General features: G+C 41.2%; 1 protein-coding gene across 2 annotated transcripts in view; it reads right to left on the bottom strand.

Moving 5' to 3' along the window:
• Positions 1 to 19783, bottom strand: part of MAPK4 (mitogen-activated protein kinase 4) — a 126454-nt gene extending 106671 nt beyond the window's left edge. The window contains exon 1 of one of the 2 annotated variants that reach the window (XM_063453891.1): positions 19595 to 19783. Coding sequence is in view for 1 of the 2 variants with exons in the window: in XM_063453892.1 (XP_063309962.1) it covers positions 19595 to 19687 (93 nt within the window). In the remaining variant the exon portion in view is untranslated. The remainder of the gene's footprint in view (positions 1 to 19594) is intronic. The other variant, XM_063453892.1, reaches the window with a different exon arrangement.
• Between the last annotated feature and the right edge of the window lie 470 nt (positions 19784 to 20253).

Genomic DNA, 20253 nt, shown 5'->3' with positions numbered 1-20253 from the left:
CAGGCAAACCTCATAAATAACAGGGTATCCAAAATACAGAAAAAGTAGTAAACATACCACAAAACAATAATCACCAGTCCAAAAATAGAACCCTGTGCCTGCTGGAAGTGGGGGAGGGAGAAATAAAAAAGATAGGTGAAACACCCAAGAGGGCTCTGTATGTGTTTCACGTCTACTCTGATAACCATTGTCCTTGACCTCGGCATTCTCTCTGACTCCTTAACCATTAGCCCGACCAAGGACCGGGATACGACTTTGTTGTGTTATAGTCTGTACGTTTCAGTTCCACTCTGTGCTTGACCTTGACCTTGACCTTGACCTTACCAAGAACGGGGGAAATGCACAACCAGCCTAATGGGGCCATAAACACTCCTTTAGCATGTAGTGGTTATGGTGCCTAGACTGACCCTTTAATTTCTGCTTAAATTAACTGGAAAAGGTGAAAATAAGTGCAAACTACTATCAATTGTAAAAAAAAAAAAATGAACAATAATAATAATTAAAAAATTATAATGAATGATTACTTTAAATTATGATACATAATTAGGATAAATGCACATCATAAAGGGGGAGGGTGAATATATGTTATTAAAATCCAACGTCCATGCGCTCTAAACAACTCCTGACACAGACCTTCACAATAAAATCACCTTCATTATTATTATTATCATAATTTACATATTCCGCGGCGCTTTATATTTTAATGTCGAAAATTAACAATAGATGAGACAATTACAAAATGTTACAGGAACAATAGGTTAATAAGGACCTTGCTCGAAAGAGCTTACAATCTAGAAGAGATGAGGTGTAAAAACACATAAAGGCAGCGTGTGGGGTAGCAACCAAATGATAGTGTGGGAACTAGCAAAATTAAATGGTGAAAGTAGAGTGTTGCCTTTTAAGAGAGCAGGAGATAGATTTGTGAAATACAAGCTGTTATGGGACGCCGTAAGCTTTTCTGAAGATGTGTGTTTTGAGGGAATTCTTAAAAGATTGAAGACTAGGGGAGAGTCTGATGGTGGCAGGCTGTTCCAGAGAAGACGAGCCTCCTGCGAGACATTTTGCAAGCGCTAGTTAGCAGTAAGGGTGCAAGCAGCGGACAGGAGAAGGGACATATTGAAGAAATGTGGGTGTTGAGTTGTTTAGAGCTTTATAGGTAAGGGTTAGTATTTTTAATTGAATTCTACAGTGTACAGGGAGCCAATGCAAGGATTGAAAGAGGGGTGAGGTGTGAGAGAAGCGGCGAGAGAGAAAAATTAGCTCTGTAGCAGTATTAAATACAAACTGTAGCGAGGCAGTTTCTGACAGTTTCTCCTGTTAGGAGAGAATTTAAGTAATCAATGCGAGAAATTATCAGTATGGAGTAGTGGCCTTTGGATTTAGCCACAAATAGATTGTTAGCTACTTTAATCAGAGCAGTCTCAGTAGACTGGAAAGGTGGTAGCCAGATTGAAGAGGGTCAAGGAGAGAGTAAGAGATGAGAAAGCATGCCAGATGTTTAGACGAGCTGTTGCAGAACATTTAGGAGATATGGGACGGTAGTAACCAGGGCCAGCCTTAGGGGTGTGCGAGCTGTGCGGCCGCACAGGGCCCCATGGCACCAGGGGCGCCATGGGGCCGACACAGCTTGCAAGTTCTACTGACAGGCAGGATGTTTTAGAGATTGCAAGGTGCCAGGACTCTCCTCTCACCTTGCAGATGGAAGACTAGCTGAGCTCTCCTTGCAGTGTCTTCCTTGCTGTTAGTGTCAGAGACCGAGAGTGCACACAGGGGATTTCTGACTTCACACTGTCTGCAGGAGATTCAGTGAGTCATGGGAGGCGGAGTTATGCTCTCTACTCCCACATAGAGAATGGCTGCCTGCCACTGAGCAGCTCTGCGAGGGAGTGCACAGGAAGATTAACAACTGTCCAGCACAAAATGGTAAGTTAATAAAATGGACACATTTTGGGTGAGATGAAAGCACAGTATGAGGGAAATAGAGATTGGGAGACAGTGTGACAGAAGGACTTTGATGATGAAGTGGGTGTCATGTGGCTAATAGAGGTTAGAAATGGAGGGGGGCAGGGGGATAATAGGGATACAAAAGAGGTAATACTTGAGGAATGGGGTGGAATAGGGACAACAGAGATTAGAACTGGGAGAAGCACATGGGGATAATGGGGATACAACAGTGGTTAGAAATTGGGCAGATGGGATAAGTGAGAGATGTGTGGATATAAAAGAGAAACAGCTGGGCTAGAAGTAGGGGGAGACACAGTTTGGAAAGTGTTGGTATAAGGAGAGACAAATAGGATACAGGATAAACTAGAACTGGTGATGGGAAATGAGTGATAGATACAAGTATGGAGATGTGTGTGCAGAGCATGAGTGACAGTTATAGCAAAGGCTAGGTGAGAGACACCAGTGAGGGAAGGATGGTTAATAGACAAGCAGGAGAGAGATGGATTAAAATAGACAAGTGTCAATATGAGTAGAATGATAAACATAGGAACTACCGTATTTATCGGCGTATAACACGCACCGGCGTATAACACGCACCTCATTTTTAGAAAGAAATTCCAGGAAATTTCCCCCCCTCCCATAGTATCCCCCCCCCTCATCCCATAGTATTCCCCCCTCATCCCATAGTGTCCCCCCCTTTCCATAGTATTCTCCCCCCCCTCCCATAGTATTCCCCCCCTCCTATAGTATTCTCCCCCCTCCCCTCCCATAGTATTCTCCCCCCCTCCCCTCCCATAGTATTCTCCCCCCCCTCCCCTCCCATAGTATTCTCCCCCCCTCCCCTCCCATAGTATTTCCCCCCCTCCCCTCCCATAGTATTTCCCCCATCCCCTCCCATAGTATTTCCCCCCCCTCCCCTCCCATAGTGTACTTTCCCCCCCTCCCCTCCCATAGTGTACTTCCCCCCCTCCCCTCCCATAGTGTACTTTCCTCCCCCTCCCATAGTGTACTTTCCTCCCCCTCCCCTCCCATAGTGTACTTCCCCCCCCTCCCCTCCCATAGTGTACTTTCCTCCCCTCCCATAGTGTACTTTCCTCCCCCTCCCCTCCCATAGTGTACTTTCCTCCCCCTCCCATAGTGTACTTTCCTCCCCCTCCCCTCCCATAGTGTACTTTCCTCCCCCTCCCCTCCCATAGTGTACTTTCCTCCCCCTCCCCTCCCATAGTGTACTTTCCTCCCCCTCCCCTCCCATAGTGTACTTTTCTCCCCTCCCATAATTACTTACCTGTCCTGAAGCGTGGGCCGGCTTCACAGCACGCACCGCGGTACAGGAACTTTAATTTAAGGTTCCGGTTTCCGGCGGGACTGAAAGGAAGTGTGCACACTATTGTGCACACTTCCTTTCAGTCCCGCCGGAAACCGGAACCTGAAATTAAAGTTCCTGTACCGCGGTGCGCGCTGTGAAGCCGGCCCACGCTTCAGGACAGGTAAGTAATTATGGGATATCGGCGTATAACACGCACCCACGATTTTTCCCCTATTTTCAGGGGAAAAAAGTGCGTGTTATACGCCGATAAATACGGTATATGGGAAGAAACACATTGGGGAGTAATGGAGGAGAGACAAATAAGCAGAAATAAGGGAGAAAGATATGTGAGAATATAAGGAGATATAAACCTGCGAGAAAAAGGCAAACTAGTTAAAAAAAAATTAAATGTATGCACATTTTCAGTCTCTGCATTTACACACACGACCACACCCAAACAGTTACAAACATACACAGTTTCATCTATATTTTTACACACAGAAACCGACATTCCCCACAGATTCTCACCTAATACAACGTAGACGTACTCTAAAATCACAAACACTGACACTACAAACACACTGGCACTAGACACAGAGAACAGGAAGTGGCCAGAGAGGGATGTGGCCAGGGGGCACTGTGAAAATATTTTGCACAGGGCGCCTAAAGGTCCAAGGCCAGCCCTGGTAGTAACATTAGGAAGGCGGTTCAAGAGATAGATTTTATAGGATAGCTTAGACAGTAGAATGTTCAAGGAGAGCAGGGACAATGTCAGAAGAGAGTGGTTGAAGATATGCGTTAAGGACAGCACAAGATAAGGAAAGAGAGGTCTGATAGGGTGAGATGGGATGGGATCAAGTGGACAACTGGTGGGGCGAGAGGAAAGGAGCAGCATAGCCACCTGGAGGGTTGGAAGGGCACAGTCCAAGTTTAAGAGAGATGCGCAAAACGGGGAGAATTAATTTCTTTACAGATTAATCTTGTCAGTAAAATAGCACACAAAGCTATCAGCTGAAAGGTTAGAGGGCTGGCCACAGCAGGCCAAGAAAGGAGTTGAAAGTATCAAAGAAAGAGATGCCTAGGATTGTGGGAGCATGAACTAATGAGAGAAGAAAAATATGATTATATATAAGGGTGAGAACTACTCTGTATAAGCCCAAAATGATAAAAGTCTGACAAGGTGCAAGACTTCCTATAGCAGCGTTTAGCTGACGGAGAGCATATCTGTAGGTAGCGGGTCGACTTAGTGTGTCACTGTTGGAGGTGAATCCTCCTTGTGGTGTCTGATTGGGGCTGCAGTGTCCAGGGAAGATGTGAGTGTTGTGTTGTAGAAGAAGATAGCCAGAGAGGGATAGGAAAAGGTAGGGATGGATGAGAGGTCAGAGAACTAATATTTCTCCTGAGTTAAGGAGGGTTAGGTTGAGGATGTTGGGTGAGATTGTTTTTTTAAGAACATTAATATGTATTAACCCCTTAAGGACACATGACATGTGTGACATGTCATGATTCCCTTTTATTCCAGAAGTTTGGTCCTTAAGGGGTTAATATACTCACATAGATAATACAGATTCATACATGGATACATACTGTGCATAATGACCAGTGAGCAAAGATCTGCAGATCCAGATCTGCATAGATGATACATGAACACAGGAACAAAGCATGTTGGAAGTGTGGCCCCAAAAAAGGAAATTAATCTGGGCTTGTACTAAGATCACTAAGCAGACTAAAAGCGTCCAGTGACAGATCATTAAAATGGTGTTACTGCCACTTTTTCAATGTAATGTAAATACATTATATATCCTTTTTAACCTTGCATATAGTTATTAAAACTCATAGCAACCAGCCAGCATCTTAATTTTCACAACAGTTGATTAATCAACCCTTTGTTGCGGCCCTTGGAAAACAGAGAGGAAGCCCTTTGATAGCCGCAGCTGTAGGTCTTTGAATCTAACTCAATGAAAGGTCAGACCTGCTGTCAATTTGCTGTTCTACAGAAATAAATACTACGGGCCAAGAATAATTATTTGCAATATTAGAAGCCCGAGTTAGGAAAACCATTACATATCAACCATTCACTATATTCCGCTATGTCCAAATGATATTGTTCTATAGAGATGTTTAACAACAGCGTCGTCTATATGGCAACACAAGATCTATTATAGAAACATTTAAACATATATAAGTGGAAAATAGCAAAAAGAAAAACATAGGGTACAATCTATGAATGTGTAGAGTGAGACAATGTATACAAAAAATGGTTTCCAAGATGATTTTCCACTTTTATAACTTTGAATTTTTTTCTATTACCACAATTTGTATGCATTCATTATACAGTGCTTATATATTTATGCTGATTTAAAAAAAAAAATTGTCCTATAAAATAAACAAAAACTGTAATCGTAAATCCAAAGTCAATGGAATGGAATTAGGGAGTTATCTACCAAGCGGCTGCAAGAGAAGTTCCGAAATTCTGAAGTTCCGAAGTGCCGAAGTTGCCGAAGTGCCGAAGTTACCGAAGTGCCGAAGTTACCGAAGTTCCGAAGCGAACCGAAATTTTTTCCCATACACATGCCTATTACACATTAGAGCAAAGTTTACATTTTGTTTAGTGGCAAAATCACCTGTGTGAAATTGCATGATTTAAAGGCAGAAGACACTTAACGCTCCACCTATTGTCACGTTCTGCTATAAACTGGCACTTACAATGGACAAAGTGGTCCCTATGGTCCCTATATGTTACTCCTTTTTAACAAACACGTACCATTACAAGGACATTACATTTTATTATGACATAATACAACTATTTATTTAACAACATATTGCAACCATTAACACACACTATTAACACACTGATGGGGGGGGGGGGGGGGGAGGATATAAGTTATAAATGGTTATAAAGAAAGAAAAAAGAAATGAAAAAACATGGCAATTCCACTTTAAACATTATTTAGGTTGTTTGTGTGCTAAATGTAATATACAAATACAAGGATTCTGCCATTTTACACTGTACCAATATAACTGCTGGCCCAAGCATGGTATTAAAACTGCTGATGAACAAGTAATAAGGTGACTTCAAGGTTTGATGAAATGATGCAAAATACTAAAGTCAGGATTGAGACATGTTTAAAGGTCCATCAACCCAATTATCATCTTCCATGTTGACATGTTGACTACTGCAACTTTTTTGGCATTTTGACGTATGCTGCTGCCTGCTGCTTAATTTATTAGATCTCTATTAAATCAAGAATACATATTAAAAATACCTTATGGTGATTTGCAGTGCCATAAACAACTCTGATTTCTCATATATCTTTGCCCTTTTTTATTAAGTAGTGCCCTATGTGGCTCCCCCACTTTTTCACGATCTTAAGCTTCCCATAGGTTTGCTTCCAATCTTGTTCCTACTTTTTTATCGGCCTTCCACTATCCGTCAAAACTCAACACTAGTCTTTTGCCTAGTGCAAAGAAGTTAAATCGCTAAATCCAGAATCAAAACACACATGAAAGAAAGTTCCTGAATAGAAATTGGAAAATAGCCCAGGAGTGATCGGAACATTGAAAAGGCTAAAAATGACAATCTTTATTAAATACTGACATTAAAATATACACATCTAAAACCCTCTGTGAAATGTAGCTAATCTGCTCAAAAACACCGCGTATTAGAGCTACAAAGAGTATACATCGTGGGATGCAGCAGATATGGCCCCGGTTCACTACACAATGAGCCTAGGTAAGCTTTGGGTGGACTGCATCTCCATGGCTAGATACACTACAGAGTCCCTAATACTACTTCAGCACGCAATACAGTGTGTGCTACAATCCCATTTTAGCAGCAAAGCACAACATATGCGTTGCATGGAGCTGCCATTTTTACAATAGCTAATAGTTAAATCCATGTAAATGCTACATGTCACTTATATGGCACTAAATTTAAACCTTAAATCATGCATCAAAGCAAATAAAACCATTTTAAAAAGCAAGACACACGATATAAAAATATTCTTTTGTATAAGCAAAGTTTAATTGAAATGAACTATTCAGCTCGAAATTCACCTCAAAATGTACACAGATATGCATCAGGCATAGCACAAAGTAGTTTTGTTAATATATTGTATAAATTGTCAGCATACAGTGACCTTTATTTTGTAATATTTCACACAGGGTCTGCTATTTTCTCACATACAGGTTTTAGATAAATAAAAATGGTCAAATAGCTTGCTTATAAGTAAGGACCCTGAAGGCATTACTAGCAGTGAGGCTTACTGAAAACGGCAATAGAATGTGACTAGAATGTCTGCATTTATAATGCCGACATGCAGTAACTACAGTTAAATAAAATATTTCTAAAATAAAAGGTATTTATAACTTCTATAGCAAGCTTTATCAATCTCTGGACTGCTAATGTAATGCTAAAAGTGAGGGACAGAGCTTATGACAATGATTAACGGAGAGACAACGCAGAGATGTCCAGGTCAAGACGGAGGCACACTGTTACAGGACAGAGGTAAGTATATTGGTGCGGATACTAAATTTTATTTTTCAGACTATATAGAGGATAAGTAAACATAACACTAAAATTACTCATTTAGGTCTAAGAAAATCAACACTGACTGCTACATTATAAAAAAAAGAGGTTTTGACTTTAAAATGATAAAGGCCCTTTAAATTAGACATCACTAAAGCACATCACAATCAGGGATTGTTTGGGAGATAAGGAAAATGATTTGTATTGTCTGTCATGTAGGTTCAATAGTATTCAGTTACTAAATTAGGTCCGGCTATCAACTGCCCAGAAAAACTAAAAAAGGAAAAAATGTCATAGCCCTAAAATTATTTACGAAAGCATTTGTTGCATATTTTAAGCTCTCTAACTGAACAGCAAATTGTAGTGATGTTCTCTGTCCTGATGGAGGATTAAAGGTATTATTTGTCACTACTCATTACAACAAAGCTTTGTTTTCATTTTTTTCCCCCTTACTTGGGTCCAACATCTACCTGACCATCGTCACAATTCAGCTTGTTCATTGCCTATCGGATGAAAGAATGACACATGAATGAAAAAAACAAACATTTTAATGTCACCAAGAAAGAGTTATTATTTAATTATCATAATTATATTACATACTGAAACATGTTTATTTTCATATAAAATGTAAACTTATATGTAGGAATATAACATTAATATGTTTGAGGAGTGTGAGTTACATGGATACTGGAGACCGATACCATGCTTAATTTGAGATTCTGAGCTATGTAGCATTTGGGGGATCTGGGTGGCCAAGGAGACACGAGGTAAGGGAGCAACAGACAGCACCGGTGATAGTGTGGTTCATGAAGATGCTCCCACTTTCTTTGGACGTTGGGGGCCGCCAGACGAGTGGTGGAGTGTGACCGGCTCCCAGTGATGTGGAAGATCCAGGTGTCCTGGGCGGCTTGGATGGGGATGCATGATGGGACAGGCGGGCTGCCCCCTTTAATACTGCTCATTATTCCACCCATTTTTTCTCCCTTCCTCTCTCTCTCCTCATTTCCCTTGACTTTATTAGATGTCACATCACTCCTTTTCCTTCCCTTCACTCTAATCTCATCATTGTATATTGACTCCATTGTATAACTATAACTTGCCTTATTGTTGACACTACTTTGTGTGAAATACGTCTCATATTTTGTGCTGTATACCTTCATGCTTTTTGATGTGAGAGCTTTTTATCTTCGAACATACATGACTATAGCCTACAAAATCAGGTCCCGGGAGTAGCCATATTCCTTTCCTAGCAGAGTAAATTTGAGGTACATGGAGTGTCACAATCACAGGCCACATTCTTCTATTTGTATGTAAACAGGATACTAAATAATTTAACATTTTCCCATATATCCATGAACACTCATAACAAAGGCTTGCAAGGCCTATATATATATATATATATATATATATATATATAAAACTAATTCTGTAATTAAAATATATATGCTCCAGGATTTACAAAAAGATGGAAATTGTGCACATTTACATAATTTTTATTTTTATTTATTTTGTCATCCTTTAATTTGAAGGAAACATTCTATAGCGTAGATATACAAATATACTCACCTTATTCCCCCATGGCTGATCTCAGCCAATCAGCTGCACTTCAGTCCTGCAATCTTTGCAGATTCTCAACCAGGAAGTCCCTCTAGTGCTGTCCGTGTGTCACCCACTAGAGTTAACATTAGGCAGCAATGTAAGAAAAGGCAGTGTTTACACTGCTGAGCCTGCAGAGACAATCTCATCTCATTGCCCCTGAATCCCCTACTGTAAGTTCAGAAAGGTTTTGCACAAGGGTAGCCATGGGAACCTAACCTGTTATGGCAGCCAGCCAACCATGTCATTAGTATATAGGTTGACATCAGCATTTTTTCAGGGTTGTCACCCACAGTATGCCCTCACTATGGCCAAAACCTATCCCATCCCAAAAATATACCTCATCATGTTAGGAGACATGAACATCTTGAATACTTAATTTACTTCTGTCATTGTCAAAAATGTAATAAAGAAAGATAAAGATCGGTTTTACAACACACAGTAGGTGGGAAACATACATTAAAAGGGAAAATGTTTTTGATTGATATTCAAATTCCCAAATACACTTGGCAACTTGCAGGATCTAGGTGTCTGTAACGACATGCTAATTGTAGGGTGTGAGTAGATTATCAGCTCAAAATATGCAACTTCCTCGATAATGTGTTTGGAAAAAAATAAAAATAATTCTCACTTTTACTTTTTCTCTTCTGCTTTCCTCATATTAGATAATGAGAATAAAGCATTTTGGTATATTCCAATTTCATCAATTTGACTTTGCCAGAAGTACTATTTTCATAGACATTCATTTTGCTAAAATTTAGCATGTTCAACTAAACATCCTCATTACCAATGCTACAAAGCCTACTAAATGAATTTAGGATGGTCTCAGTCCGCAAAGTTAACCTCTCTAAACCTCAAGCCCTCCCTACAGATTTCCCATGGGATGTAAAAGAAAATCTGTAGATGCACGATCCACACTAGTGTACACGGATCTCAAAATACTTAACATTCACAATATTGTAGCTGTTAATTTGGGAAAAGACATAGAAGTGCCCTGAATTAGAACTAAAGAAATGGAAAAAAATAAACATCTTACCTAAACCTTTATACCAGGGGTCTCAAAGTTAATTTACCTGGGGGTGACTACCACTTTGTAGTAGGGGGCTGAAATGGCACCAAAGCTGATACTTTCAGGCCCCTGTTTCATACCTTCTTTAAATAATGACATTGAATGTGTCAGATGCTATGTAAATCTCAAGATTTTCACCATGCTAAAAAAAGAATCCGTTCCGAACAAGAGGTGGGTTGGGACATATGATAGCATAGCACAAGTCAACATACATGCTTCTATAGCTCCCCAGGGGCAAGTTTAAGGAGGTTGATACAGCAGATACAATGATGATGAGGCTCATGGAGGATGTGCTACCTATTCAGGTCCTCGAAACATTATGGTCCATCCATGGCCAAATTACTACCTGCCTCCCAAAATGTCCTTTAACATTTGGGAAAATTACTCCTATCTCTGCTTGAATTATGTTAGCTTTGCATAATTCAATATTTGCACTAAAGTTGTCATTTTGCTCCTTAGCAGTCAGCCAATGGTTGTAAGGAAGCCAATGATAAGGAAGGGCTTATCAACAAAGAGTCATGTGAAGACAGGTTATCCATACCTGCAGTACAATACCAGAATGTTTGCAGGGTTGCAAGTGCTATAAATGTGTCTTGTATATAATGGGCAGTGTAAGAAGACCATTAAGTAGGTCCTAAGTTTCGAATAGGCACTGCCTTTGGTCTTTGCATTACTTGCAAAGACACCCGACAGGGGATGTCCGGATGCAGGGTACAAGGGACGGTGAGTTATACTTAGTTGAACCTGTCCCTCGCGGTGGCCACCATGGTCTTCTTGCTGGTCCTGTTCTCCTCCTGGCAGGAGCCAATGTCAAGTGAGAGCGTACAAAACTGTGGTCTCTGGAGGAGACTTTTCCCTACAACCATCACTACGGAAAGGCTGGAGGAAATTAACATAACTTGACAAAGTAGTAGTCCATACTTTGCCTTAGTATATTTTTTGACTGCATTGGAATTTCAGTGAAATCCCAACACCGTCAATGTGAGTATTTCATAAAGATTGTAACTTTACGAGAAATACTCATTTTGGAGAGAGGGGGGGGGGGTTAAAGTGTCGCTTTAAAGTGGCTCTGGCACACAAAGTCTCCCCCAATCCTCTATGGGAAAAATGTTATGCCTCATACTAGCCCCCCTCAACTCTCCCAACAACATTTAGTGGCCATGCTACTTACCTTATTCCAAGTTGTGTCAGTCGTGCTGGATCTTTATTTAAATCTCTGCCATCTTAGTATTTTCAAAATGGTGGCTACTGGAAATCACCACCTCTGCCCTTCCTAAGGTGTGCCCTATTTTTCCTTATGTATAACTTTTCACATAATCATTAAAAAAAAAAAAGGGAGCAGCACAGGGGGACTGGTAGAACATATATTTTTGTAAATACGTGACAGAGCTGCTTTAAAATGAAATTTCTGAAGGCTATATCTTTATTTTTCAGTCGCCTCAACCGATTCATTTCACTAGAGTATCTCCTGTTTTACTAGGTTTCCTGATGCCCATTAGTCTCTCTATAACCTTACAGATCACTAAATATACACTGCAATCTCTGCTAACAATTCTAATGCCTATTAAAGACTACACTGTGTGAACAGTTAAGATAGAGAAGATACACCTGCATTATCAAAATGAGTCCAGGACCTAAATCTAGGACTACACAAAACCAGAAACACACAGCTCAATGTAAATCTTATTAGATATTATGTACTGAAGTAAAACTGGAGCAATCCTGTGGTACGGTGCTAAATGTGAAGAAGCACATAAACTTCTGTGGTTGCTATGATGATTCTTCCACTTTAACCATCTTGTTCCAGTTTTGACTTATCAAACTTGGCAAATTCATGTTTTTGTTTTGTTTTGCTTTTTTTTCCCCCTCCCTTTCAAGAAAAGCTCTGTCACAGCTTGATCTTGATCTTAGCAGTTTTCACAAATGACTTTTCAATTAACACTCACCAGTAAATCCAGCAATAGCAAAGAATAAATCTCAGAAGTGAGAACAGGCACACTAAAAATATCTAGGTTATTATTATGATTCTCATTTATAATGAAACACCATTTCCATAATTCCTGGAAAGTATACAGTTATCTGCTGGAGAATGGAGACATCTAGACTTTCCAAACTGTTTCTATAATTCTGAACAAAACTAATTTCTGATTAGCACGTTTACAAAAAGTAATTTGCTAACCAACTCAAAGAGAAAGATCATAATTTCGGGTTAAACATTAAATAGAACATTTAAGGAATGGAAGGTGTTAAAATATATTTAGGGATCAACGAAGATGCAAAATGTTTTAACATTCCGGCACCATTCCGGTACCCCTTTTAACTGTTTGCGGCCATAAAAAAAAAAAGGCTCTCAGTTCCACAAAACAGTCAAACTGGTATAAATTTAAAGGAACACTATAGTGACCCAGTTGTCTGGGTGCAGTGTCCCTTTCCCCTTAACCCTGCAATGAAAACACTTCTCTAGAAGTGCTTCCACTGCACAGACCGAGTAAAACTTGATGGGGAAGCCACATAGGAAAGCATAGATTATATTCTACCTATGGGAAAGTTTGAATACGTCCGTGGTGCTTGCTGCTCGCTGCGCATGTACATTAGGTCCCCAATGCTCGTCTTTGAAGAGCACAGGTTTGGACCCCGCCAGAAGAGGACATTCTACTTTGTGACCTCACCTAAGGAGAGGAAACAAGGTAAGTAAAGGAAGGTTTTTAACCTCTCAGTGCCAAATGATAATAGTCCTAGGGATAGGGACACTATAACGGGAATAAAGATACAAATTCCTAACATTATAGTGTTTCTTTAAGACTTACACAGATCATCAAATTTCAGGCAGCTAGTGGCCGAGTATGGGGATGATATACCCATGGAGACACGCCGGGTGATCTGGAACCAGGCCATGGCCGAGCGAAACACAAGGCTGGACCGAGAATTCCGGTTGGCGAAAGAGAGGAAGTATGCTCAGCAGCAGGAGCGTTACAGCAGCCGAGTAGAGGCTGCATCCGAGGAGGTTAGCCGTCTTTCCCTGAGGCGGCGGGAGGAACCCGAAGTGGGGGTCCTCATAGACTGGTCCTGTGAGGAACCACAACAGGCAGGTAGAGATGGGACCAAGGTCTCTCCACCGGGCCCACCGGGATGCTGGGCAGCCGGCCCAGATCCCCAGCAGCAGCCAGAGTTGCCAGGTGGGGAAGCAGGTGGCCCTTACTCACAAATGTTGAGGGGCCTCACAGATTGGTCCTGGGAAGACCCACAGATGGCAGGTGGAGATGGGACTGCGGTCTCTCTACCGGCCCTACAGGGATGCTGGGCAGTCGGCCCAGATCCCCAGCGGCAGTGTGCGTTACAGGGAGCTGAAGGTGCCGTTCTTGCTCCCCAGCGGCAGTCTACGGTGCAGGGAGAGGAGCCCGTTATCCCCTCTCCCCAGCGGCTGAAGGTGTGTAAGGGAGAGGAGTTTGTTATTCCCTCTCCCCAGCGGCAGCACAGCTCACCAAGGGGAGACAGTAAGCCCCTCACCAGCGCAGATGGGACCGTGGTCTCTGCGCCCTGCCTACAGGGAGTACAGAGGGTCAGCCCTGCTCCCCAGTGGCTGAAAGTGTGTAAGGGAGAGGAGTTTGTTACCCCCTCTCCCCAGCGGCAGCTTAGCACACCAAGGGGAGACAGTAAGCCCCACACCAGCGCAGATGGGACCGTGGTCTCTGCGCCCAAGTTACAGGGAGCTGAAGGGGTCGTCCTCCCTCCCCAGCGGCAGTGTGATTTGTTGGGAATTGGGAGCCCAGTCTCCATTCCCCAGAAGCAGAGTGTCCAGCAGGGAAGAGAGAGCCCAGTCTCCTTTCCCCAGCAGCAGGACACTGTATTGGGAGTAGAGACAGTCGGTCTCCCTCCACAGAGTATGGAAGTATGTATGGGAGAGGAGCTTGCTACCACCTCTCCCCAGCGGCGGATCAGTAATGTGCAGGGAATAGAGAGCTCAGTCTCCTTTCCCCAGCGGCAGTGTGTCCTGCAAGGAGCAGAGACCGTCAGTCTCACACCCCCGCAGCAGGACAAAATAATGAAAGGGGAGACAGCTGGTCCCCCTCTCCACCAGCAGAGAGAGTGTCCGGGAGAGGAGCCGGCTAACCCCTCTACCCAGCGGCAGTTTACCGTCCAGAGAGAGGAGCTTGTTACACCCTCTCTCCAGCAGCAGCCTAACCCACCAAGGGGAGATGTTAAGCCCCACAACTGTGCAGATGGGACCGTAGTCTCTGCACTTACAGCCCAAGGGGTAGGGACGGTCGGTCCTGTCCCCCAGCCACAGAGCGGTGTACCTAAAGGGGAGACAGCCCGTCTCCAGCAACCAGGCTCCAACCAGACTACTCCCGTGGTAGTGCTGGCACCAGGACAGAGTACCGCTGGTCTCTGCCCCCTCAGCAACCCACCAAGGCAGCCTACCAGTCCCCCACACAGCCGTGGTAAGGCACCTGGACATGGGCAAGATTCTCCCTTACCCAGGTGTAGTAGCCATTTATTGCAGGTGGGCTGTACTGCTGTTTCTGTCTTGTGGGTGGGCTGCTGGACTAACAAGGGCACTGACCGGCAAGAGGTTAGGTACCCTGTTAGTCTAGTTGGTAAAGGGGAGAAGTGTGGCGAAACCAACCTCGCCACTGAGAACTGGAGAAGCCTGGTTGCTAGCCTCCTGCCCAGTGATTATGGTCCCTGGGAGATATTGCCCTTTAAGGGACTGAATTGGGGCTTATGGACTGCTACCATAATGTACTGACCCTTTAAGAACTACTTGTGGGCATGTGGATTGTATAATACTGTCCCTAGCCCTTTAAATACTTTGGGGACAGATTGGTACTTTTGTATATGGCACTTCGGACACAGTCGAAGCTGTCGAAGCTGTCGAAGCTGTCGAAGCTGTCGAAGTTGTCGAAGTTGTCGAAGTTACCGAAGTTACCGAAGTTGTCGAAGTGGCCGGTATCGGACAAAGGACCACGTGGCGGCGGCCATTTTAACTTCGAACACTGCCGACCCTTAACATCAACTCCACTTCGACACTTCGACTAAAGTCGAAGTACAGGCACACTTCGAATGGGACTTAGCCGTTTTTATGCCAGGAATTGACCGACCGCACAGCCCAAATCTATGGAACTGTTTTGGGCAAGAAAATGTGCTTGCGGTAGGTCATAAAAGGACTTCCGTGTAACTTTTGATCCACTGGAGGGATTTGCCTGAATTTTGGAAGTGTTTATGTTTAAAGTATGCGGAGTCTGAATATGTGATTTGTATGTGAATGTGATGTATGGTTTTGAAGTTACAGATATTGTGTAAAAGTTATGTTTTAAACTGTATAATAAGTGGATTATCTCTCAGGCTAAGGGGAGGGGATGTGTGGGTTGTACCATATCTCGGATTGGTTATTTTATGCCTCCCCCTGGGTGGGGCCTGTATGTGTGAGTTGGAAATAAAAGCCAGGCTGGATGAGCCAGTCCAGAGTTCCTGTTTAACCCTCAAAGTGAAGTGTCGTCTCATTATTGGGGGAGGATTTATTGCATGCTGTTCCAGTTTGACTGCTAGGAGTGCAAACCTATTCGTATGGTTCCTATTCGACTGTCTACAGCATTCAGAGGCTTGAGAGGATTCCTATGCTTCTCTGATTCGGTGATTGTGGTGTCTGCCAGAGTGCTTGGAGTCCTCAGGAAGCGCTAGGAGCATCCTTTAACGGAGGTACCCAGTCGGGGTGCCAGGCGATCCGTTACAGTGACAGTGCCGCTTTAAGATTTCAGTTCCTAGCTTCATTCAGTTAGCAAACAAAATAAATAGTGAAAGGTAAAATAATATGGTATTTGAAGAAGGTGCGTGTATATATGAGACCAACAGTGCAGTGTTAGCATCCCATAATGCTTCGCTCTTTTTTACGATCTACCCTTTGTGCAATACAGACCACAGCACTGACATTTGAACTACACATTTTGCAGATGATTTCAGTAGCATTAGGTAAATATTCAATTCTTCAATTTACCTGAAAAGTTGTCATTTTTGTGCATTTTAATTCCACCGAGACAAGATCTGATTCAGATTTATATTTCACCATTTACATATTTTGTCAACCTACTTACTATAAATTTAACGTATTAGACTTTATTTTAAATTGTTATGTTTCTCTCCTCCCAAATGAAAATAATGTATTTTTGAATTTGATTGGATACAGTAATAAGTGAAAACGTATATCTACACATTATTGATAATTTCACTAAAACAATTTAGAGCTGAAATTCCTCCACCTGTACAGAACTCCCATACCATTGTTTTTTTAACATGTACCCTATAACCTACTAGAGTGGGGTGGGGGAATTGATGCAAAGTATTTGTGTTGCAGGACTAAGCCAATAGATTTAGCTCACTCAGCTGTACATTCTGTATGTGCTTGCCCTGGGATGCACAGTTTGGTCCTTCCATTGTTTATCAAAGCCATTAAGAACTTTAATTCCATTCAACACATTGGGATTTGGTAGCAACTGTATATATATATATATATTTGCTTTGGCAAGAAAAACTCTTTAGATTGAAAGCCTGTTTGAGCAGGACCCTCACTACCTTTAAGTCAAACGTGTGACTTCATCCTATTTATATAACTTGTGAAGCCATTGTACAGCGCGGAGGAAAATGTTGGCGCTTTTAAAATAATAATAAAAACTATGAAGGCTACGGGTATCATTATTCTGTGCTCCCACAATGCTTCACGTGACAATGCACAGTGCCTGGATTGTGATGTAAACTAGGCCTAAATGAAAGCTTCAGGTAAGCATAACATGTGATTTTTATGCATTTGCTGAAGGCTGCTTTTGCAGAATATCTAAAAAGAGAAATATTACAGGGGGAGTTTGTTTCAAACAATTCTCTCTTATTCCGCGTTTGACTAATTGCACCAACATCTGACAACACAGCAGCAAGGCTATAAAATAAAGTCTGAAGTGTGAGGAATTCGATGTGAATTTAAAGTAAAGTTTCAAAGTTTTAGGACATAGTATCTTAGGTGGAAAATGTCTGCTCTTTTATGTCAGGTATTTTGTTTTCTTGACAAAATGTATTCATGGTTTTGAAAGCAAAACAAGTGAATTCCCAACATTTTCCACTTTATTGAATACCCCCATTACTGTCAAGCATATTCACTTCTCAACGAATGAAACATCAGACCTGTACACACCGCCCACAATATATTTGGCATACAATTGACATTTTTAAATAAAATGTTAGTTACGGCCATAAATAAAGGAAATTGCTTGAGAAAAAAAACAAATTCATTAAAATTCTTCAAACCATTCACTGAACAATACTACATAGAAACACCAATATTACATAGAAACTAATTAAACTAATTAAAAGTGTGAAACAGTTATTTTTAGGAAATGACAAGATCTGAGATTTTATGTGAATGAAGAATTAATTTTTGAATGACATACATAAGTTCGTAATAAGTGTTTCCTTTGACTTGACTATAGCATATAGTCTATTAAATGTATGAACATATGTATATTGCATTTACATTCAACAATGTTTTACAGGTCCAATTAAATTATTATCACGGTTTCCTAAAAAGTATTAAAGCAAGTGGCTTTTTTTTATAGAGCTCCAACATATTATGCAGAACTGTTCATTGTTAAAGTTTAAATCCTTGTTCTTATTAGAATGTATTTGCATCACTCCAATATTTTGTTATATATGTTCTACTGACAGTATTACAGTCATTTACTTACACAGCTTAAACATATTGTGTAGTGTTATAAAATAAAATTATAATTACATTGCATTTATTGAACTTTAACAAAATCCACAGTGCTGGATACTATATGAGAAAACTTTGGAGTTATTTGCTAAACAGCAAATTATTTTAAACTGAAAACTTAAGGCAATAAGTGCTGATTTTAGACATTTTCTATAATTCTATAGTTACACTTTTGCTATAAAAAGCCTTATTTTGCTTAATTCTTTGTGTATTGACTAAACACCCTTTTTTCACAAAGAAACCAACCAACAAAGCGGGTTGTGAGAATGTATATGAACAAACTTATAATCCATGGAACGACTGTTTTAAATAAATAAAGGGGTTTTGTATTTTACAAATGAACAATACTGGGTGCAAATTAGTGATTAACCCCTTAAGGACCAAACTTCTGGAATAAAAGGGAATCATGACATGTCACACATGTCATGTGTCCTTAAGGGGTTAAAGAACAAGGGGGGTAATTCACTAAATGCAGAATTGTAGTGACTTACAACATTTTTATATAAAAATCATATATTGTGGGAAATATTTAACTACAATAGAGGTTGTGAAAAACTCCTCAATTCAGATGTAGTCACATCTTCCTTATTTTGGCATGAATTAGGTTTCCAATCCGGTATTCACTGAATAAATCAGTGTCATTCTTTGTTGTTTAAACCAACTAAACACATCCAAAGCTTAATGCCATGCAGAAGGGTTTAAAATACATTCTCTATTAAACCAGTATCTGATCCTAATCTTTATCTTTTCTGTTGCTGATAAAGTATCAGCATTTTTATACCTGCATATATTGATATTACTGTATTGTATTCACAGCAAATCATTAGAGATATTATTGGGATATATAATGCCATATTACTATCTGGCATATTCTATACTTTTAATTAACTATTAGAGAAATTGCTCCTTATTTTGAAAAACAATTGTAAACAAAATTTTAAAGATAACTACAACAACAATTTACAGCTTCCCCTATAACTCTTGCTATGTAAAATAAGTCACCTTTATTGTTTTGAGACTGGAAGGTATTACTGCATATTTTGCCTACTACTTTTGGCACCTACAGGGTTAAGTAAAACAGCAAAGAGGACAGCAAAGAGTTAATATTATAATTTGGTGATGTTTCACATCAGGGGGCAGGGTAGAAACACAGTGAGCCCCAGTGATAAGATCTACCTGACACATTGTGAGAATGCTCCAACATTCTATTCTTTTCCCATAATAATAATTATAATAGATATGAACTTGTGACTGCAGAGATGCAATCAGATGATCCCATTTGGCAATTTTACAGCCAGATAAGGATGTGCAATCCTCTTTGTGTCTGGTGATGAGATAATTGTATTGGAGGGCAATAAATGGCAAACAGAAGCATCCTGAAAAGGTACTTACCATTGTCACAGACACCATCCCAGCACAGGGCTGCTCCCTCCTCCATGCTTTGTTCCTCAAGCTGGTGCAGCAGGATGCATCCTGATCCCTCATCCAGCCCTGGTTATTGTATGGACCAGCTCAGGTCTGATGTTTGCATCCCATCATCACCAGCTGATTGCTCTCCCAGGTCACACTCACACACACTGGAGACAGCCTGAGCAGGGAACTCCTCTCCGGACACGCCCACACAGTGACATCACGGCCAGCTGTCAGTCACTGGGCGGACACCTGCTGCCTTCTAGTGCTAAGAGCAAAGTGCATGGACTGCAATAGGGATACACAGAGCTATACAGGGATACATTGATACAGGGATACATAGTGCTATACATTGATACAGGGATACATAGTGCTATACAGGGATACATTGATACAGGGATACATAGTGCTATACATTGATACAGGGATACATAGAGCTATACAGGGATACATTGATACAGGGATACATAGTGCTATACAGGGATACATTGATACAGGGATACACAGATCTATACAGGGATACAGGGATACAGGGATAGACAGATCTATACAGGGATACATAGAGCTATACATTGATACAGGGATACATAGTGCTATACAGGGATACATAGAGCTATACAGGGATACATTGATACAGGGAT

The sequence above is a fragment of the Pelobates fuscus genome, chromosome 5, assembly GCF_036172605.1.
Source record: "Pelobates fuscus isolate aPelFus1 chromosome 5, aPelFus1.pri, whole genome shotgun sequence".
Taxonomy (NCBI): Eukaryota; Metazoa; Chordata; class Amphibia; order Anura; family Pelobatidae; genus Pelobates; species Pelobates fuscus.
The sequence above is the reverse complement of the archived record's forward strand: the minus strand, read 5'-3'. Positions and strand labels throughout refer to the sequence as shown.